Source organism: Danio rerio, chromosome 4 (genome assembly GCF_049306965.1).
Source record: "Danio rerio strain Tuebingen ecotype United States chromosome 4, GRCz12tu, whole genome shotgun sequence".
NCBI classification, from domain to species: Eukaryota; Metazoa; Chordata; class Actinopteri; order Cypriniformes; family Danionidae; genus Danio; species Danio rerio.
The window spans coordinates 63,368,094-63,389,992 of NC_133179.1; the positions used below are offsets into that span (position 1 = coordinate 63,368,094).

The window sequence follows — 21,899 nt, forward strand, 5'->3', positions numbered from 1 at the left end:
TTACCAATCATCTCCTTCAGGGTATCATACCCTGGCATAGTCCGTTGATGCTTGTCACAAGGACTGACATGTCCTCAATAAAGGCAGGATTCTCGTGATCAGGTCTGGACGGGGCCACTGAGGCAGACTACTGTAACTTCAAACAGTTCCCCTCTAAGGATGCTTTAGGCCGATAGAGCATCACCCCAGTCCAGCACCATCTTTCACATTAAACATCCCCCTTTTCGGGTAGATGCCCCGGGGTTTACGAGGGGTCCCATACCTTAGGTTGTTTTCCGCTTTGGCCAAGGGAAAATCTTACCCGTCTTAGGGAACCCCCCTTCGTGCCCACCGGTCAACTGCCACTCACACTGCAAGCTCCTGTGCAGGCTTCCTCCTTGATTCAGAATTTTCTGCAAACTTGGGAAAGCGCAGTCAAGAACCATGAAAGCCATTGAGACTAACTACTAGAATTTAAACATTGAGACAGGTTAATCAAACACTTAAATCAACTGAATATTAAGCTGAGATTATTCAGGGAGTTTAGATATCACCCTGATCCATTCAGTGTCAGGGTCTACTACCTCAGTATAGCCATCAGGCCCTGTATGTGATGGTGGAGACTAAAGATAAGACAAAAGTTACAAACAGTAATAAACCACTGAAGACAAGACAAGAAATTTCCAAACAGTATTAACAACTGTTCAAATTAATTATCTCTATAGCTCAGCGGGTATATTAGTGTTTTTCAAGATGCTTTAACAAAAGCATTTTCCTTCATTCATTTATTTCTCTGTTCACTTAGTCCCTTTATTAATCCGGGGTCGCCACAGCGGAATGAACTGCCAACCTATCCAGCACGTTTTTATGCAGCTGGTGCCCTTTCCAGCAGCAACCCATCACTGGGAAAACAAACAAAAACATTTTGCAATATTTTATTTGTTAAATTTGATGTTTAATTACTAATACTTCTATTAGTGTATACAAATTGATATGTAGAATTTCTGTATTCATTCTAGCATTTCCTTTACTTTGTGATTTCCAACTGAGCACTGTGCTTATCAATTGTTATGGAACAGGCAGATAGCAGCTCTTAGCTGACATCTAATGAGAGAGAAAGAAAGTTTTGAGCAATCTAGAATGAAAATGCATGTTTACTAAATTTAAACATACATTAAACATAACATTAACTTCAATAACATAATTTCATTGTAATATCTTTTTACATAAGCCCGTCCTAAAACATATAAAACAGAGTTGACATGCATTTTCAAAGTAATGCTGTTACAGTCAACAATAGTTTTAGATCTTTCAGGGGTTAACTGCATCCATCCAAGTATTATTTAAAACCCCCATTTATGTTACATATATATTATTAAAAATATATAAATCCAACCATGAAGCTGCTTGTTTGCACAGACTTACATGGCATATTTTTATTCAGACATGTGTCTGTTACTTTTACAGCCAAAACCAGTCATGTTGAGGGCTAAACCAAGATAGCAGTGCAGTCACACAGAATCTTATCTTCTAAGACAAAACATAAGCTATTCTTTATTCCCATAATGTTACTGTCAGTTTTTGTGCTTGCGATTTTGCTACTCGACACTCAATATTTAGATTTTAGCTTTTCAATGACAATTAAATGCCAAAGGAATAAATTTTTTATTTTTTTTAATCAGTTCTAAAATCATTTTAAACCTGAGAGCTTAGCTGAGCCATTTACTGCATTCTGCTCTCATCTATTTCTTTTTATATCTGAGTTCAACACCAAAAGCAACAAGAAATTGAGAGGGCCCTCTTACCAACAGCGCTTGGCTTCTGCTTGATGAATCTGTAAAACATCCCAAGATGTGCAAACTTTCCAGACCGGTCCAATCCAGTTAGGGTCATAATTTTCTCGGGATTGCTCCTGGTGCATCATTGATCAATCAACCTCACCCTGATATTTCTTTTTTTTTTTATACTTTATTTTTATTTCTTTTAAGGAGAGAAAAAAAAAACACACAAAAAGTAGGTTAAAAAAAAAAAAAAAAAAAAAGGAATAAAATTAGGTAATTAATACAATAAAACACCAGAACTTAAATGAACGGTTGACAGGTCACATATTTCCTTACAGGTCACATGAACAAATACATATATAAATCAGGTTACACTGTATAAAGGCATAAGTACAATCCATTTCTCCCAATATTGCAGGTATTTGTCCATTCGTAGTTTTAAAGAAAAAGTCATCCTCTCCATATTTTGAACATTAGATATGATATCCAACCATTCAGATTTTGTAGGGGGTTCCAATTGTAGCCACTTTCGAGTCACAGTTTTCTTACTGGTTGCTAGGAGTATTTTTAATAAGTACTTGTCTTTTACCGTTAGGTTGGCTGCAATATTTCCCAGATAAATTGTTGTAAAAGAAAGATCCACATCATCACCAAAAATATTACGTATTATTTGCTTTACATCCTTCCAATATGGCTGGATGGCTGGGCAACTCCAAAATATGTGAAAGTGGTTTGCCAAGTCTTCTCCACATTTCCTCCAGCACTGCCCCCTGTCCTTGTCCTGTGTTTGCATGTATGTTAATTTGGGGGTTATAAAGTATCTGGTAAGATTCTTCCAGCAAAAATCTCTCCACATACCAGAATTGGAAGAGGTGGCCTGTACTGAGCAGATATTCAACCAATCTTCCTCTGAGATAACTAGGTTGGATTCTCTCTCCCATTTTAGTCTGATATAATTTGTTGATTCTTCCTTGGTCGATCGGATGGCAGAATACAATTTTGAAACAAGTCTTCTATTATCTTTGTTCTTGTAGATGTCTATAACTAAGTCAATTAAATTGGGGGGATGGTTCTCTGAGCATCTAATCTCACTATTAAAATAGGTTCTGGTTTGCAAATACCTAAAGAAATCACATTTGTCTAGACCATACTTATCTGAGATTTTCTGGAAGCTATCTAATTCCCCATTTGAGGAAATCAAGCTAAATGTAGTGATGCCGAGCCTATACCAAGCTTGAAACCTCCCATCGATTTTAGTTGGTTTAAAGTCAGGGTCAAATGCTACCCATTTAATCAGTCTAGACTGTTTTTCGAGTAGTGGAGAATTACATTCTTTAAACCAGATTCTAAGGGGAACCCTGGACCACTGATTTAAGCTATTTAAATAGTGTTTATGTAAAATCTTGCTACCCAATAATGATTGTAGTGGGATATCAATTTGTGAAGTTTCCAGGTCTTTCCATTTTGCAGTGTATTCTGAGTTACAACAGATTACTAAGGGCCGTAACTGGGCAGCTTTGTAATAGTCAGACAAGCAAGGCAATGATCTTCCCCCTTTCTCCTTAGACAACTGCAATGTTTTATATTTAACTCTAGGTCTCCTGCCCCTCCATAAAAAATTTGAAATCCACTTGTCCCATTCTCTAAACTGTTTTGATGAAATTTCGATTGGTAGGGATTGGAAGAGGTATAGAAGACGAGGAACTATATTAATTTTTATTGTCTCTATTCTATTGTGCATCTCTAAGGGCAACTGGGACCACCTATCTATGTCAGATTTTATACTCTTATTTATAGGGCCAAAATTACTATCAAACAATTGTGTAGAATCTTTAGTTATTTTAATACCCAAGTACTTAAAACTTGTTGAGTTCCATTTGAAATTAAATTTATTTTGCATATCTTTCTGAGGGAAATAATTAAAGCTTAAAATTTGTGTTTTTTGGATATTTAGCTTGTAACCAGAGTAGGTGCCAAATTTATTTAAAACTGACATCAGATTAGGAATGCTAAGTTCTGGTGTTCCAACAAACAAAAGAACATCATCTGCATACAGACAGATCTTTTGCTCTGAACCTCTAACTGTTATTCCTTTAATTCCCGGTTCGTCTCTTATTAACTGTGCCAAAGGCTCAATAAATAAAGCAAAAAGGGTTGGACTAAGGGGGCAACCTTGACGACAGCCTCTTTCCAGAACAAAACTTTTGGTAAGATGACCATTAATCCTAATTTTTGCATTTGGTGATGAATATAAATTTTTAATACATCTAATAAAGTCTTCATTAAAGCCAAATCTTGTCAGTGCTAAATATAAATACTCCCAACGAACTGAGTCAAATGCCTTTTCCGCATCTAAGCTAATAACTACAGCTCTGGTTTTCTTTTTGTTGACATGATCAATAACATGTAGCACCCGCCTAATATTATCTTGTGTTTGCCTATCCCTTATAAATCCGGTTTGGTCTAGGTCCACCAATTCTGGTATTATATCTTCCAATCTTTTAGCTAGTATTGATGCATATAATTTATAATCCGTGTTTAATACAGAAATTGGTCTAAAAGAACTACACTCTTTCTTATCTTTACCCTCTTTAGGAATAATCGAAATGATTGCCTCACTCCATGTTCTTGGTGGTTCACCACCTTTAAGCATGTAGTTAAAACACTCGTGAAGCATGGGGATTAACTGGTCTTTGAAGACCTTGTACCACTCAACTGGGAAGCCATCTGAGCCAGGTGTTTTATTTACTTTTAATCTTGAAATTGCTTTCCCTATTTCCTCTTTTGTGATCTCTGCCATTAGGGATTTATTCTGTGTTGTGCCTATAGAGGGTAAGTCTAATGATTCTAAGAAGATATTTATTTCAGTGGGATTAGTTGTACTTATTTCACTATATAGATTTCTATAGTAGGTTTCAAAAATGTTATGGATATCATCTTGGTTGTGTTTAATTCTATTAGTTATAGGGTCTCTAATTTCCGATATAGTCCGCTCCGCCTGCTGTTTTCTAAGCCTCCATGCCAATAACTTCAAAGCCTTTGGGCCGTTTTCATAAAATCTTTGCTTAGTGAATTTGGCTTTTTTCTCTATTTCTTCCTCATATAATGTATTTATTTGCTTCTTAATATTTTTTATTTGGTTTAAAATATGAGGTTTCTTTTCCATAATATGTTCTCTCTCTAAGGTCTTAAGGTTCTCCTGCAAGTCAAACATCTTTTTACATTTTTCCTTTTTCTTATGTGAAGTAAGAGCTATGAGTTTACCCCTAATCACTGATTTTGATGCATCCCATAAGACACTCGGTGATACTTCCCCATTGTTATTGTTATCGATATAATCCTTTATTTCCTTTTGAATAAATTCTTTGTATGTACTATCATTCAGTATACTTGTATTAAGCCGCCACAGTGAGTTGTTCTTTTTGTTATCTAAATGTATAGTTAGGTAAACAGGTGAGTGGTCAGAGATATCTCTGGTTCCTATCTTGCAGTCTATTAGCCGGTGTCTGTCTGAATTAAAAACAAAGAAGTAATCAATTCTTGAATAGGAAATTTGGCTTGCGGAATAAAATGTGAACTGTTTATCTAGTGGATGGAGCTCCCTCCATACATCTATCAATCCCAGTTCCATCAACAGTTTTTTAGTTACCCTTGCTCTAGGGGTTAGCCTCTTTAATGCATTAGTGGAATCAAGCTTAGGTTGCATCTGGGCATTCCAGTCTCCTCCACATATCAAAACTCCTGATGCTTCAGAAGCTATTAATTGAAAAACTTCCCTTATGCATGAGTTGTCTTGCTCAGGGGGTATATACACATTAATTAACGTAACTTCTTTTTTATCTAAGAGGCCCTTGACAAGAACATATCGACCCTCTTTGTCTGTAAATTCAGCAAGCAGGCGGAAGTTCACACAGTTAGAGATTAATATTGCTACCCCTCTTCGTTTTCCCCTCCTGTAAGATGAATAAAATACATTCTTAAACCCTTTTTGTTTTAATTTTTCGTGTTCTAGATTATTAAGGTGCGTCTCCTGCATAAATATAACATGCAACTTTTCCTTTTTCATCTTTGCGATAACCTTGCTTCTTTTGATTGGATTGTATAAGCCATTCACATTAAGGGTAATCACCCTATATTCCTGAAACTGCATGTGATCATGTTATAAAGCACTTTCTGTAAGGTATATGTTATTCGTGACCTAGTCTGAACTACATATGAACTATATACAATAAAAAAAGAACCCTTGACTTTACAGTCGGAAATAACAAAACTAAACAGAATACATAGAGAAACCTCCATTCGAAGTAACAAACAGTTCTTACTTCTTATTGTAGGGGAATAGTCTAGATAAACACCAGAGCCCCTCTTCAGTGCAGCCTTAAGTGCCCTTTAGGGTATTCTGCGTGCACTAACGAAAGTCAAAAGCAAATAATAAATATATATATATGTTCCCGTGTTTGTCGGTCAACTACGTTATTTATTAAGGGCGATTTTACCCGTTGCAGATCAACAGAAAAATAATTGAGGTAAGTAGGATAACAGCAACAGCCTACATGAGATAACAGTCTTAGAGTAGTAACGTTAGGGGAAAGAAAAAAAAGAATTCAGTCTTACTCCATCCCGTTGCGGGTGTTCGCAGCTGTCGCCTGACACACACTAAAATGTCCATAACAAACGGCTGGTTCCTTCACCAACTGTATAGTTTACAGTCATTTGTCACTCACAGCTAACAAACCATAAACCTTTAAATCTATCTTGGTCGGCGAAAATTCCGGAGCCTCTCTTTAATCCAATCCTGACGGGTCTGCCGGTTTGTCGTATTCGTAGAGCGTTGCCAGCCGGTCGTCCGCGCTTTGCTCAAAACCTCAACTTCTGAAGATGTCTCGCGGCCGAACTGGAAGCCCCTTTTTTTCATGTCCTCGGTCGCTTCGTCTGCGCTTCCATAGGTGATCGGCCCACCGTCAAAGAACACTCGCAATTTCGCTGGCGGCGGTGTTTGAAATCTTATACCCTTCTCTTTGAGTATCCTCCTGATCTGAGAGTATGCCTTCCTTTTCGTCAAGGTTTCAGCAGGGTAGTCATGATCAAAATAGATCCTGCTGTTGTTGTGAAAGATTTCCTTTTTCTTCCACGCAGTGTGCAGAACCATTTCCTTAACTTTGAATTCTTGAAAGTACACAATCACCGATCTTGGCTGTGCCTCGTTAGGCGGTCTTGGTCCGAGCGCTCTGTGGCATCTTTGAATCCTGAGTTCAATATCAACGAGGTCCAGTTCTTTTTTAATAAGATTATCGATGAATTGGTAGATGTTGTTATTTTCGGCGCCTTCCGAGATCCCGAAAATGCGAACATTATTACGTCTCGAGCGTGCCTCCAGGTCCGTTAACTTCATCTGCATTTTTTCCTGGGCTTGTAGTGACTGGCTCAGAGCTTCCCTGAAGTCCGTGGACCACTCCTCGGCTTCGGCGATGCGGGCCTCGGCCTCACTCACTCTGTCAGTTGTAGTTTTTAGATCAGTTGTGAATTCGTTTAGCGTCTGATAAATTTCCTTTCGAAAGTCCACTAATTCTCTTTTCAGATCGTCCCGGAAGTTATTTAGCTCTGACTTCATCTCCAAGGCCATCATCTTTATGTCTGCGCGGATGGCCGCGACGCTATCATCCACTATTGCTAATTTTAGATTTTCCTCTTGTCCGCCATTACGTTCTCCTTGTTCCTCAGCCACGGCGGTATCCTCTAAATTACTACCTTTATCCGCTTTCCCAAGCTGTTTTCCTTTGCCCTTTTTGATCTTCTCCCCTTCCATCATTAAATTCGATCAGTAACTAAGTTTTAATTGTATTGTTTGGGGAATTAATCTCCGACCGAACGGGAGACAAAAAGTTAAGCGGCCATGCGCTTCAGTTAACCGCCGGAAGTCCCCTCACCCTGATATTTCTAGGTATTTTGTCTGACTTTTGTGGCCACTACTATCAAATGGATCCCTATTATAATGTTATTTGTTATTTTTATTCAATTATTTCTTTCCCTAATAATCTGACCTACACTATTCTTATGGCATGCCTTTTGTCTGTGATGCAGTTAGATAGCAGTGGTGGAACTCAATTACAATCTCGGGTTAATTTAGTCCACTACTAAATAGAAAACCAGTCCAGGTTTTATGCCCGAGAATGTCCCAAAAGCCTCCTAAACACCCATCAAATGAGTACCCTAACTCCGGGTAAAGGAGAAGGTACACCTCTCAACTACTGTTACACTTATCCGTATCGCTATAGGTGTACCACAACATGCACCAGCTCGCTAAGGGATTCCACAGCAATCTACCACAAAATCCTGTGAATCCACCGGCGCCTTTCATTTACGTCTAAATGAGAACCAAAAACGTTCCGTTACTACCCACTACTTCACAGACAATCCCTAGTATATAATTTTTAAATCTACCTACCTTCATTTTGTTGATTGATCAATGGTGTTACCAGTAAACAAGTGCCACGCGTCCTCCACCAAAACTGTAGGGATTGTCTACAGTTTAACCCAAAGATTGACCAGTCTGGTAGATGAAGAAGAGCCGGAGTCAGAGATTTAAAAAAATAAATAAATTAATTTTACTGAAGATAGTTTGCAGTTTTCATTCGCAGAAGCCAGCTTCAACACTCTCAATGAGTTCCTAGGCCGCTCTGCTTACAGTTTCAACAATCGAACAATAATACTCTTTACACAAGTCCAGAAAGGGTGGGATCCAGGTAAACAGTTCTCATTGGTTACAACAGAAATAGACAATTCTAAATACATGCGTCAAAGAAACATAGTATCTACTTCCAGATATGGATGGCCTTAATGCGTGCGTCAAAGAAAGCATTGTATCTGTCTCCAGATATGGATGGCGACCTGATGCCTAGAGGTGAGGTCACCCTAAGTTATTAGGAGCTGATCTCCGACCTGTAAAAAGCTAAACCAGGAAAACAATAGACACAAACGACCATTTGGGTTAAAGACTCAAGGATAATTCTTGTACGTTCAGCTGTGTTATCAGGCTGGTTCAAGACTGTTTCCATCAACAGTCTGCTGCAGTATCTTTACTACACACAGTCTATCTCCACACGAAAAGGAATTACATTAAAATGTATTATACTCAAAAATAGATCAATCAAACAGCTATAATATTATAGGCAATATCAGGACAATAAAACAGCTGTCTTCTCCTCTGTATTGGACCTCCAGTCATAAGAACAGATGGAGAGAGAGAGAGAGAGAGGTCTCCATGACCTATGACCTGGTTTGTGTGTCTCCTGAAAACAAAGTTAAAATAGACAGGCAAAAAGAGAAGCAAGGACACAGAACATTCTTGCAGTAAGCAGTTATAACTTATTCATTAGTTAACATCAATTCACAGTTAAATACTGAGAAACAGGATGATGAAAAGGATAAACGTTGGTCCATGATGAGACGGATTGGAAAGCAGAAATCCGAATCCTTCAATATAGTAACTAAAGCTATAAGCATGAATATGCTATATGAACTGTATATTTTATTGCATCCAAGTTTTTCTTTCTTTTACTCTAGGCTGCACCTTGAAGCTGACATTTAACAGGACATGCCCACTCCACGTTTCTTTGCTTGTAGAAGTTGATTAGCTGCCTGTCCTGTTCTTCCACACTTGATCTTAGATCCATGGACATGAAAAGGGGCTTCCCTGTCTCATGTAGCTGAAGTATTTGTTTTCTGTACAACAATGCAGCTGTCTTTGGATCCAAATGAGTCTTCCAATCTGTTCAATTAAATTACATTATTTTAACAATGCATCAGCAGCACAAGAATGTAAAAAACACACACACAAATAATTACCATTATCCATGATTGAAAAATCAGCAGTGTTGTTCACTTCTTTATTCATGAATGAAAACTCAGCTGTGTTGTTACTGTCATCATTCACTGGACTACAATTTAAAAATGGTAAACAATTAAAATTATGGAAAATGTTACAGTGCAAGGTAAATATAACATATTTTCCGTGTCTCACAAAATAAATATTTACAGCTAGCACACCTTTCCCCACATTCACTGGCATGGACTTCTAAAATTCCAAATGGCATTACTTCTTGACAAATAGGACAGCAAGCCTATAATGCCGATAACCAAATAAACACAAATTACCACAAAAATTCAAATTTATATCACCTTGGGTCAAATATACATAAGGAAGAAACTAACCTGTTCATTGTTCTTGACTTCGTTGTCCTTGTTCTCACATTCTGCCTCCTGCTGATACTCATCTTGAGAATCATTCTCATCCTCCACCACAACAACATCAGTACAGGACTTAATGTGATTGGTTAAAAGCTGAAGTGGGTAGGATTCGTTGCATTTTTTGCAGATTGCCTTAGGCATATCACGAAAGGCTTCAGAAGATGGTGGTAAGGGAGCAGTATCAAGCTCATCCTGAAGAGGAGCTATGTAGAGGACTGAATTCTCTCCTATTTTGGTAGCTTTAATAAGCCTGCCAGTGTACCCACAGTCTGCAGGTGCCATTAGGACAAGTTTACGACTTCCCCAACCTCCTAAAAATTAAAAACAAGACTGCTACGTAATGCCTTATTATATGTTATTAATAAAATAAAAAATTAGTAATCTAAAATTCATTTTCTATTACTTATAGGGGTGTAACAATACACTCAGCTCACAATATGATGTTCACGATACAATATGCATCACGATATTTTATTTATATTCAGTTAGCAAAATCCAACTTTTTCGATCATAGAAAATGGCATTGTCTTTTACCATAAATACTTCTATGCATCTTGTCATTTCTTCAGCTTTGGCACTTAATTGAGACACTCGATTGCACTTTGGTGTTATGGTTGAGGCTTAAATGATACATCATATTTGTTGTGTTCGCAGCTTTGTATGGCAGCATTTCTTTACAGTCTTTATACACAGTTTGTGTTTTGTCTGTTTTCTTGTTACCGTCCTATTCAGTAACTGGAAAAACCAAAATGTTGCCAGATGTTGGACTTATAAGAGAATGAGCCATCCTCTATTTTAGCTACACACATATTGCTCTGCTACTAGTTCAAGCAATCTGAATGCATGTGACAGCAGGTGGAATGTAGCTTAACCAATAAGAGAATAGATGTCATATTGCAATAAAATTGTCATAACGCCACAATGCATATTGTGACATTTTTGTATTGCAATAAATTGTACTACGATACATTGTTACACCCATAATTACATACATTTTTTTGTTTACCTAACAACATATTAAAAGCAAATTGTACTAACAGCTTGTGCCAATGTAACACATTTTGAAGTTAAACATTATTAGCGTTTAGTATAATAAACAGAAAAACGGGATGTGGTAATTGAGCTTGGACTCCATTCAAGCCAACATTGTCTTGTGTGCATACACCCAGGTGTAAAGGGATATCAAAAAATAGAATCTTGGCTTTTATCCACCCTCAGATTTTTTAACACACATTTCTTTGTTCTATCAAAGACAAGTATTTAGTATTAGCCTTAATATTTGTGTTTCTACTACAGATAGGTGCTTCTTAACATTTAAAAAAAACATATTTTATGCTTAACAGAAGACTGGAACTTAGAACAAGATATAGAGTAGTAAATGGCAACATTTTTAATTTTAGGTTAACTATCTTTTTAAGGTTGATGTGGTCTGAAATTGGTAAAAAACTAAATATGACAAGAACAAATGTGTAAAGCAACTAGGCACAAACTGCATATTTACACACATTACTATTTACTATGCTTTTATACAATTACAATATCTTACTCAAGGCAGTGAATATTACCTGATGCTTTGTAAAGAAGCCAACCACCCATTACCCCACCAAGCTTAGGATATAATTCGATGAGCTTATCACATAACTGTTAAGGACAACAAGAATAATTAATCAAGCTGCTATCACTTCTCCGTATGAACATTCATAAAAATAATATGAGCAGAATTTAAAGGCACATTATGTTATGTAGGGTTAGGTACCTCCTGATGAGTCATATTTTCATCTAGCATTGCAGTTCTGCGCCCTAGTCCTGCTTGAGTATGTAGAAGCTGATCTGGACCACTAGGAGATCGTTCACACTGGCCCGGAAGTAGGTGAAATGTCACCTGAAATGGTTTGGGTTTAATTGGTAAAGGACCTGTGCCAGTGAATCGTCGTTTCCCTCTACGATTTGTGAATAATCCAGGAAAGGATCTATCAGAATACCAGAACAAAATCAGAACAGAAATAATACATCAGAAAATGTAGGAATGCATTTTACAGCTTTGGAGCTTTGATGGTCAAAAGAGAACAAGCCCTCCAGACTAAGCCTATTTATTGTCTCCATTCAGAGTTTAGGTTCCTCGCCAATGTTGCATTCGCCTTAATTAGTTGAGCAATTAATTTTGTGCCATAGAGACACCTTTTTAACTGTATAGTGGAATTAAATTATTTCACATCTCAACTGAGTTTGCTGGATACAGCACTGTTTTCTGCAGAGCTGTAGTATAGATTAAATTATCCAAATTAATAACCGATTAACTAAACTAAGTCAGTTCACTTAATGTCCAATTGGCAAACATCACATATTTTTTCCCACTGTTTAACTGCTTGGAAACAATTTGTAGTTATAAAAAAAAGTGTTATATAAACAAAGGTGACTTTGTACTGACCTAGTCATTCCTGACTGAACCGATGATGGCCCCGGAGTTGCAACTCTTGGTCTGACAACCTGAGATGATCTGACAAACCACAAAATAAATTAGCTATTAAAAGTTATCATTACATATGTGTTGACATTCACTTGAAATTCTTTCAAATGTTGCTATACCTGTTCATATCTTGACTAGTCGAAGGCCCGTCTCGCTCTTGACGTGTCAAAAGTGAGAGAAGGTGCCTTGCAGACCTTAAAACATCGTTGTCTCCCTTGTGAGACAAGCACAACAGAGATGGAAAGTGAAATTAAAAAACAAAAAAATCTGTCAATGGTGTAAAGTAGTTTTGCTTTTTGAATTCCTATTAACATATATATTTTGTTTACCCCACTGTAGATTTGTATGCCTGTTTCTTAATTTCACTTGATTTAAATAATATTTCTCTTACAATTATATTTTTTTTCAGAAATCAAAACAATAACCTTGTTGGTTTCATTTAAGATAATGTATCCAGATATAAATGTGTAAATTTAAATGTCAACACTGGGGCAAATGAGCTCACATAATCAATATACTCGGTGCTGTAAAAGTATGTTTTCAATTCTGGCATTTTGAAAACAGGTTCATGGAAGTGCTTTAATGTAGTCGTGACTTTTGACCATTCAAATTCTTGTAAAAAATAAAATTTTATTCTTTGTCTCCTGCTAGGCTGGTAGTTTGGCAATATAGATTCAAATTACTTGCTTTATAAAACAGCAAGATGATGGACTGACACATAACCTTTCTCGAATATTACAATCAGTCATCAAATAAGGTAGCCTAACATATTTCAATGGCTGAGTTTTAGTCATTTTCAGTGACTACTGCAAGCTATATACAGTACATTTTAAAATAAACCTTTCATCATCCAGGCACAGTTTCTAGAAGTGTTGATAAACTCATAGAGCTGGTGCACGTCTGAGGGGACGCCCCTTCCATGACGATAATCCGCGTCTATTGCAGCGGGAATTTTACGCGCGAATGAAGCGTGTAGCAAGTTAACTCAAAATGTCCACGCGTCTATTTACGCGCAAATGGCGCGATATATTAGCGCAAGCCGCATCTGGCGTAAACGACCCAATACGTTTATTGCGTTTATTATATACAAAGATCTAGCCGACCTCGCTCCCCATCAATCAACCCCCATCTCCTCTCCCTCGCTGTTAACAATCAAAAACAGTCGACTCCTTAATTTCAAGCCAAAGTTTTCCTTAAACTTGAGAGCCCTTTAACGTTACAGTGACATAAACTCGCCTTTAATTCAGAAGAATTGCATATTATTATAAGCAATTTGAAGAAGTAATCTTAGATGTTATGTCTTAATTAGTGATTAATACTCACCTCTTGGTCCATCTTCGCCCATTAACACGTCGTCTTGCGTTTGCTTGTTGATGAAGAAATAACTGCCGCTAGCACCACCTGCTGTCGAGGACGTCTAACAGCAGAGAGTGATCTTGGATCCGTACTCCATTGCTTTTCCTGCAGTTCCCGGATGTAATGTCGAATTTCAACAGTCGAATTTGAACCACTGAATTTATGGAAGCGAATTTTTGAACTGAAATAAAATGCACTGAAAATTGCATTTTGAATAATATATATCGTATTTTTAAACAGAACTGAATGTTTTGGAATTGAATTCTGAATGGTGAATTATGAACTATTGAATTTAAGTATAAAAATGTGTGCAAAATATTTTTAGTTGAAATATTCACAGCTCAAATAAACAGCTATATTAAATTTTGGGACATAAAAATACAAACCCTGGCAATTCATGTCATTAGAATGCAAGCACTTGTTAATTCAATGCATTATTTTTTTCAGTTAGTGTAATTCGACAAGCTTTTTATTTCAATACTTTAGGCATTGATTTTGTTCCATAGAGGACCTTGCTTGGAGGTGTGCTGAAATGCACATGTGGTTTTCACACTTAAAAGGTACATTTATGAATCAATATGTGTTTATAATTATTTACTAGAATGGCTTTCCTTTTTCATGATTATATGTATTTTTTTGATTATTTTTAGCAGAGTACTGCCTCTGCTGCTCCAGCAAAAACGGTGCAACAACCTGCCCCTACTGTACCAGCTCAGGAGATGATGGAGAAGAGACAACTTAAGGCCCAGCCCCTGTACTCCACCAGTGGCATCAAAGATTTCACCGGACCAACCAGGAGAGCAGCACCAGTACATGTTGGCAGAGAGTACAGCAGGTCAGGCAAGGCAGAGGCAGACATCTGTTGGGTGACCCCCACTCAGACCCAAGGCACCAGCACAGACCCAGGTCATCAGGTCATGTTTACACCATCAGCACCTGGAGCATCGCTGCAGATGGTACCCAACATTTACATCCTGGCTACACCAGGGTACCAGGGTGTGCCGATGTTTCAGGGTGTACCAATGTTCCAGGCTGTGCCAATAGTCCAGGGAATCCCTATGGCCCAGGGTATCCCGATGATGCAAGGAGTGCAGATAGCCCAGGGTATCCCAATGGTGCAGGGGATGCCACTCAGACAGCCACCACTTCAGCCAACAATGTCCAGTACCAGCTCACAGCCTGCTGCATCACTGTCCGCATCTAGAGCCATTCCCAAAAGACCGTACTGAAGATCTATTCAAGCGAACACTTGTAAAAAGTGTGGGCAGTTCAAAACAATTGCCACAGGCCATAGCCAACTCAGGGGCAGGGTGTACTGCCCACAGACTGAAACTTTGACTAAAGAAGAGTGGCTAGAGGAAATGAAAAGGACCACTCCAAAATAATATGTTTGTTTGTTTGTTTGTGTATGTATATAGTGGAATAGTTCTTCAGTTTTTCAATTTCACTTGTTGTTGATTTATATTTTTATTTCACATTTTCTTTATCTTATATATTATTGTGGAGAGGTAAGCGTGATCAAACACCCAATCAGGGGGGAGAGCATGCTAGGAGCCCGGCGGCTAATCAGCGGGTCAATCAGAAATGATAAATAACACCTGTCTTTCTAGTGATTGGGCCGGAGAGACTCCCTTCTTAAGGAGAACGGGAGGAGCAGTCGGGAGAGGAGAGAACACACACACACACACGCACAGACGGGCACAGTTTGCTAGTGCTGTGGAAAAGCAAAATAAAATATATTGCTTACCTGATATCGCCGACCCTGTCTTCTTCTTCCCACACAACAACGAAATATACTACAGTGGTGCCGAAATCCGGGGAAGGAGAAGAGCCTCACTGCCAGAATGACCACTCCGTCAAGAATGCCATTTGCGGAAGCTATCCAGGCCCTCTGGGTCCTCCACCAACAACAACATGAGACGCTGGTGGAACTGAAGAACATCCAGGAACAACATTTCCAAGTCCTCATGGAGGCCCAGCGGGAGGACCGCGAGCAAATCCGGAGTCTGCTGTCCCAGGGGATCCGGCCCGCTCCGACATCTGCCGCCCACCCTCCCATCGCCTTACAGAAAATGGTGCCGGAGGATGATCCGGAAGTGTTCCTGGATCTTTTTGAAAAGATGGCTGAGGCGTGTGGCTGGCCGCGGGCTGAGTGGCCGGTACGAGTCATCCCGCTGCTCTCGGGCGAAGCCCAGATCGCCGCACAGCAGCTACCGGCCCAGAATCTCCTGGAATACGCTCATCTGAAGCGAGCTATTCTCCAGCGGGCCCTTTGCGTTCGCCCAGCAGCTCCGTGACGCCTGCCGCAGATGGCTGGTACAGGATGGCCGAACCACCGCCCAACTGGTGGATGCCGTGGTGCTGGAGCAATTCATTACCCGCCTCCCCTCCCGAACATCGGAGTGGGTCCAGTGCCACCGGCCTGATGATCTGGAGACGGCCATCCGACTGGCGGAGGATCACCTGGTGGCGAGGTCCAGGGTCGGCGAAATAACCTCTCTCTCTTCTCCCCCTCTCTCTCTCTCTCTTCCTGTTCCCAGGCCCAGACTGCGGGGACCGCCCACACCTGCACCCAGACGGCGGTGCGCAATGGCGGATCTGCCAAACGTCCCAAGAGGGGCGGGGCCCCATTCGGGCAGAGGGGTGGAGCAACGACCCCTGGCGGTTGCCCAGACACTGCCAGGATTCTCTCCGGTTCAATCGGTTGCTCCTGCTGGCCCCGGGGGTATAGTGGGAAGGTCTGGGCCGATGCATTTGCGTCCCGGGCACGAGGATAGCGCACCAAAAATCTGCTCCGTGAAGGAGGCGAGTGCGCTGATTCGCGTCCCCGCCACGCCAATCGTCGCCCCCGGTCGCAACGGGCTATACCGGGTACCAGTGAGTATAAAAGGGGGTACATATCAAGCTTTGGTGGATTCGGGGTGTAACCAGACTTCCATCCACCAAAGCCTGCTTCAAGACCCGGCATTGGATATGAGCCGCACGGTAAGGGTAAGGTGTGTGCACGGGGATATAATTCACTACCCGCTGACGGCAATAGACATTCAATTTCGGGGGAAAAAACATAGAGTAGAGGTAGCAGTTAACCCGCACCTCAAACACCCGCTAATTCTGGGAACTAATTGGCCTGGATTTAATAGATTATTGGGAGTTTTATGTGCAGGTGCTTCTTGGAAGAAGAAATCGCCGGATAGGGGACGTGTCGCTCAGCTGGGGGAATCCCAGGCGGTGACGTCACGCGCTGACTCAGGGGAAGGGCTGGGAATTTCCCGGTGTAAGGACTTTCCCCTGGAGCAGTCGCGTGATGACACGCTAAAACATGCACTCGAAAGAGTGCAGGTTATTGATGGGAAAATCCTCCAGCCTGATCGACCCCTCTCCTATCCGTATTTTGCGGTGATTGATGATAGGGTGTATCGAGTGACCCAAGACGCTCAGACAAAAGAAGATACAACCCAGTTATTAGTACCAAAGAGCCGCCGGGAAATGCTTTTTCAGGCGGCTCATTCTAATCCTATGGCCGGACATTTAGGTCAGGCGGCCACACTAAATCGCCTCATGACCCGATTCTTTTGGCCGGGCATTCACGGTGACGTCAGCAGATGGTGCGCGGCGTGCAGTGAATGTCAGCTGGTAAATCCGCCGGCCACCCCAAAAGCGCTGTTGCGCCCTTTACCAATTATGGAGATCCCCTTTGAGAGAATTGGTATGGATCTCATCGGGCCATTAGAGCGATCTGCACGCGGGCATCGGTTTGCATTAGTTCTGGTGGATTATGCAACCCGCTACCCGGAAGCAGTCGCGCTCCGTAACATCTCAGCAAAGAGCGTTGCGGAGGCGCTGTTTCGCCTCATCTCCCGTGTGGGAATCCCCAAGGAGATTCTCACTGATCAAGGCACCGCGTTCATGTCACGCACGATGCGCGAGCTTTACGGATTATTGGGCATTAAATCTATTCGCACCAGCGTCTATCACCCACAAACAGACGGGCTGGTGGAAAGATTTAATCGCACGCTTAAATCAATGATCCGTAAATTCGTTCACGAGGACGCGAAAAATTGGGATAAGTGGTTGGAGCCCTTATTATTCGCTGTGCGGGAGGTTCCCCAAGCCTCCACGGGGTTTTCCCCCTTCGAGCTTCTCTACGGCAGACAGCCCAGAGGGGTTTTGGATGTTGTTAGAGAGGCTTGGGAGGACGAGCCTTCTAATAGTAAGAATGAAATTCAATATATCCTGGACCTTAGAGCAAAACTCCACACACTGGGGCGGCTCTCTACAGAGAATTTGCTTAAGGCCCAGGATGAACAACGCCGGCGATATGATAAGGGCACTAAACTCCGTAAATTTTCACAGGGAGATAAAGTACTTGTACTGCTACCCACTTCCAGCTCTAAATTACTCGCCAAGTGGCAAGGGCCGTTTGTGGTCACACGACGAGTCAGTGATCTCGATTACGAGGTGGTTCGTTCGGACAGGGCTGACTCGCGTCAGATTTATCACATTAATCTGCTTAAGCAGTGGAGGGAGCCGGAGGACGTGGCGCTGGCTACGCTTGTTACTAACGAGGATGACCTGGGGCCGGAGAGCTCCGGCGGAGAACGGCCGAGCGCTCTGGTCACCGGGGGCGATCATCTCTCAGCGAGCCAGCTCCTCGACATCCGGCACCTCCAACGTGAATACTCTGACGTGTTTTCGCCCCTGCCCGGTCGTACTAACCTGATTCAGCACCATATCGAGACCGAACCGGGCGTGGTCGTTAGGACCCGGCCGTATCGCCTACCTGAACACAAGAAAAAAGTGATTCAGGAAGAATTGAATAATATGTTGAAAATGGGAGTAGTAGAAGAATCCCACAGCGACTGGGCCAGCCCAATTGTCTTGGTGCCTAAGACGGACGGCTCGGTCCGGTTCTGTGTGGATTATCGCAAGGTGAATGCTGTGTCAAAATTTGACGCTTATCCAATGCCGCGTATTGACGAGTTGCTCGACCGGTTAGGTGCTGCTCGATATTACTCGACATTGGATTTAACGAAGGGCTATTGGCAGATCCCCTTATCTCCAATATCCCGCGAAAAAACAGCCTTCACTACGCCGTTTGGATTGCACCAATTTGTGACGCTTCCGTTCGGGCTGTTCGGGGCACCGGCGACGTTTCAGCGCCTGATGGACAAAATACTCGGCCCTCACACAGCATATGCCGCTGCTTATCTAGATGATATCATCATTTACAGTAATGACTGGCAGCGGCATATGCAACATTTGAGGGCGGTATTGTCGGCGCTGAGACGGGCCGGGCTCACGGCCAACCCACGGAAGTGCGCAATTGGGCGAGTGGAGGTAAGGTATCTGGGCTTCCACTTAGGTCACGGGCAGGTGCAGCCCCAAATTGATAAGACTGCAGCTATTGCAACCTGTCCGAGACCTAAGACCAAAAAGGAGGTGAGACAGTTTTTGGGGCTGGCAGGTTATTATAGGCGTTTTGTCCCTAATTATTCGGCCCTTGTCAGCTCATTGACTGATCTCACTAAAAAGGAGGGACCGGATACCGTCCAATGGTCGGAGCAGTGCCAACAGGCCTTCTCAAAGGTAAAATCTATACTTTGCGAGGGGCCACTATTGCACGCTCCTGACTTTGCTCTCCCCTTTGTTTTACAGACGGATGCATCCAATCGGGGACTGGGGGCGGTTCTCTCGCAGGAGGTGGCGGGAGTGGAACGGCCGGTGCTGTACATTAGCCGCAAACTCAGCAAGAGTGAGGCTAAGTACAGCACCATAGAGAAGGAGTGCCTGGCGATCAGGTGGGCCGTTCTCACTCTCCGCTATTACCTCCTGGGTAGGGAATTCGCTCTCTGTTCAGATCACGCTCCTCTCCAGTGGCTTCACCGCATGAAGGATACCAATGCGCGGATCACCCGTTGGTATCTAGCTTTACAGCCTTTTAAGTTCAAGGTGATCCACAGGCCAGGTGTACAAATGGCTGTAGCCGACTTCCTCTCGAGGGCGGGGGGGGGAGGGCTGCAGGCCAGACGGCTCCCCGGCCTGAGGCGGGCGGTGGGGGTATGTGGAGAGGTAAGCGTGATCAAACACCCAATCAGGGGGGAGAGCATGCTAGGAGCCCGGCGGCTAATCAGCGGGTCAATCAGAAATGATAAATAACACCTGTCTTTCTAGTGATTGGGCCGGAGAGACTCCCTTCTTAAGGAGAACGGGAGGAGCAGTCGGGAGAGGAGAGAACACACACACACACGCGCACAGACGGGCACAGTTTGCTAGTGCTGTGGAAAAGCAAAATAAAATATATTGCTTACCTGATATCGCCGACCCTGTCTTCTTCTTCCCACACAACAACGAAATATACTACAATTATTTATATGTGTGTGTGTGTGTGTATGTATATATTGTTTACAGTTTACAACCATAATAGTTCAATTTATTGTATTTCACTTGTTTGTTTTTTGTTTTATTGCACATTTTACTTTTTAATTATTTATTTTGTTAACATTTTACAACTTATTTATTATTTATATATGTGTGTGTATTTATATAGTTTATAACCATAATAGTTCTACAGTTTATTCTATTTCACTTGTTGTTGGTTTTTATTCATTTTTTTAATTGCGCATTTTATTTAAATAGTGTATTTATTTTGTTAATATTTTATTTAACTTATTATTTATGTGTGTGTGTGTGTGTGTGTGTGTGTGTGTTTGTGTGTGTGTGTGTGTGTGTGTGTGAGTGTGTACAGAGTGTAAAAAGTTTACAACCATAATAGTTCTTCAATTTATACTATTTCACTTGTTGGTTTCTATTTTATTCCATATTTTATCAAAATAATTTCTTTTGTTAACATTTTATTTAACTGTTTATTACTTATGTGTATGTCTATTGTTAATACAGTTTATAACCATAATAGATCTTCAATTACCTTGTTTGTTTCTGTTTTTTTTTGCACTTTATATTTAAATAATTTATTTATTTTGTTGACATTTTATTTAACTTATTTACTTATATGTGTATGTATAAAGTGTATACAGTTTACAACCATAATAGCTCAATTTATTCTATTTCATTTATTGTTGGTTTCTAAATTTATTTAACATTTTATTTGTTAACTTAGTATTCATTCTGTTTATATTTAACTTATTTAATTTTTTTTTATTTTTTTATGCTATGTTTATTACTGTTTTGTGGACCAATATTAAATAAATATTGCATTTATAAATGACTGCTCCTTGACTTTTAAGTCCACTTTGTGCTGGTTTCTGTTTTTATTTAACATTTTATTTACATTGTTTATTTATATTGTTAATATTGTATTTAACTTATTTATTATTTTTTAAATTTTCTACTCTATATTCATTACTGTTCTGTTGACAATTGTTAGATAAATAATGCATATATAAATAACTGACTACTCCTTGACTTTTAATTCCATAACACTGTAGCTCTATAACATTCCTGTAGAAGATAATTTGTACATCAAAATACAGAACAATAATAATGATAAGCATAACAATGCTACAACAACTACTAAATAATGACATATTCAAGTTAGTATGCTTTATTTTTCATGAAAGAATGTCAAAAAACACAAGAACAAAGTGCTTAGGCATATTTTATTTACCTTGGAGCATTATACATTCAAACAGTTAGTTTATTGAGTAATAAGTAACCAATAACAATAAAGCGTCTTTCAAGAGTTCACACTTAGCTCATGATTTATACATAGCTTGTTTGGCATGCTGTCCCGGGAGAGAGCCCTGAGCTCAAGGGATCCTCGAGCCCAGGGCTCCCCCCTTTTGCAGGGCGAGTGGACATTGAGCTCAGGTCTATCTCAAACTCCCCCGCTGCTGAGGCCAAGGCGAACTTCCTGAGAGTAAGACATTATAAAAAAGGTTTAGGCTTGTTTTATCTATAATATAGAGCACATTTGGATGGTGGGAGGAAACCGGGGAACCCGGGGGAAACCCACGCGGACACGGGGAGAACATGCAAACTCCACACAGAAATACCAGATGGCTCAGCGAGGACCCAACACCATTGGTATTCTTGCTGTGAGGCAACAGTGC

The 21,899-nt window shown here is 40.7% G+C and overlaps 1 protein-coding gene across 1 annotated transcript; it reads right to left on the reverse strand.

Moving 5' to 3' along the window:
• Positions 1 to 6,216: 6,216 nt before the first annotated feature.
• On the reverse strand, positions 6,217 to 13,025 carry LOC141381817 (uncharacterized). Its single transcript, XM_073948746.1, has 8 exons — positions 12,594 to 13,025; positions 12,436 to 12,504; positions 11,764 to 11,977; positions 11,573 to 11,648; positions 9,972 to 10,318; positions 9,807 to 9,880; positions 9,606 to 9,697; positions 6,217 to 9,528 (listed from the first exon to the last, which is right to left on the reverse strand). Exons 1-8 carry the CDS (start codon positions 12,599 to 12,601, stop codon positions 9,320 to 9,322), a joined length of 1,089 nt encoding a protein of 362 aa, XP_073804847.1. The 5' UTR covers positions 12,602 to 13,025; the 3' UTR covers positions 6,217 to 9,319.
• Between the last annotated feature and the right edge of the window lie 8,874 nt (positions 13,026 to 21,899).

Bases quoted from the DNA above. Each gene is read 5' to 3' on its own strand.
- LOC141381817 (XM_073948746.1), bottom strand. The intron at 11,978-12,435 runs GTCAGTACAAAG...GTATTCTGATAG, and splicing joins GTTCAGTCAGGAATGACTAG to ATCCTTTCCTGGATTATTCA. The intron at 9,881-9,971 runs GTTAGTTTCTTC...TCGGCATTATAG, and splicing joins AAGTCAAGAACAATGAACAG to GCTTGCTGTCCTATTTGTCA.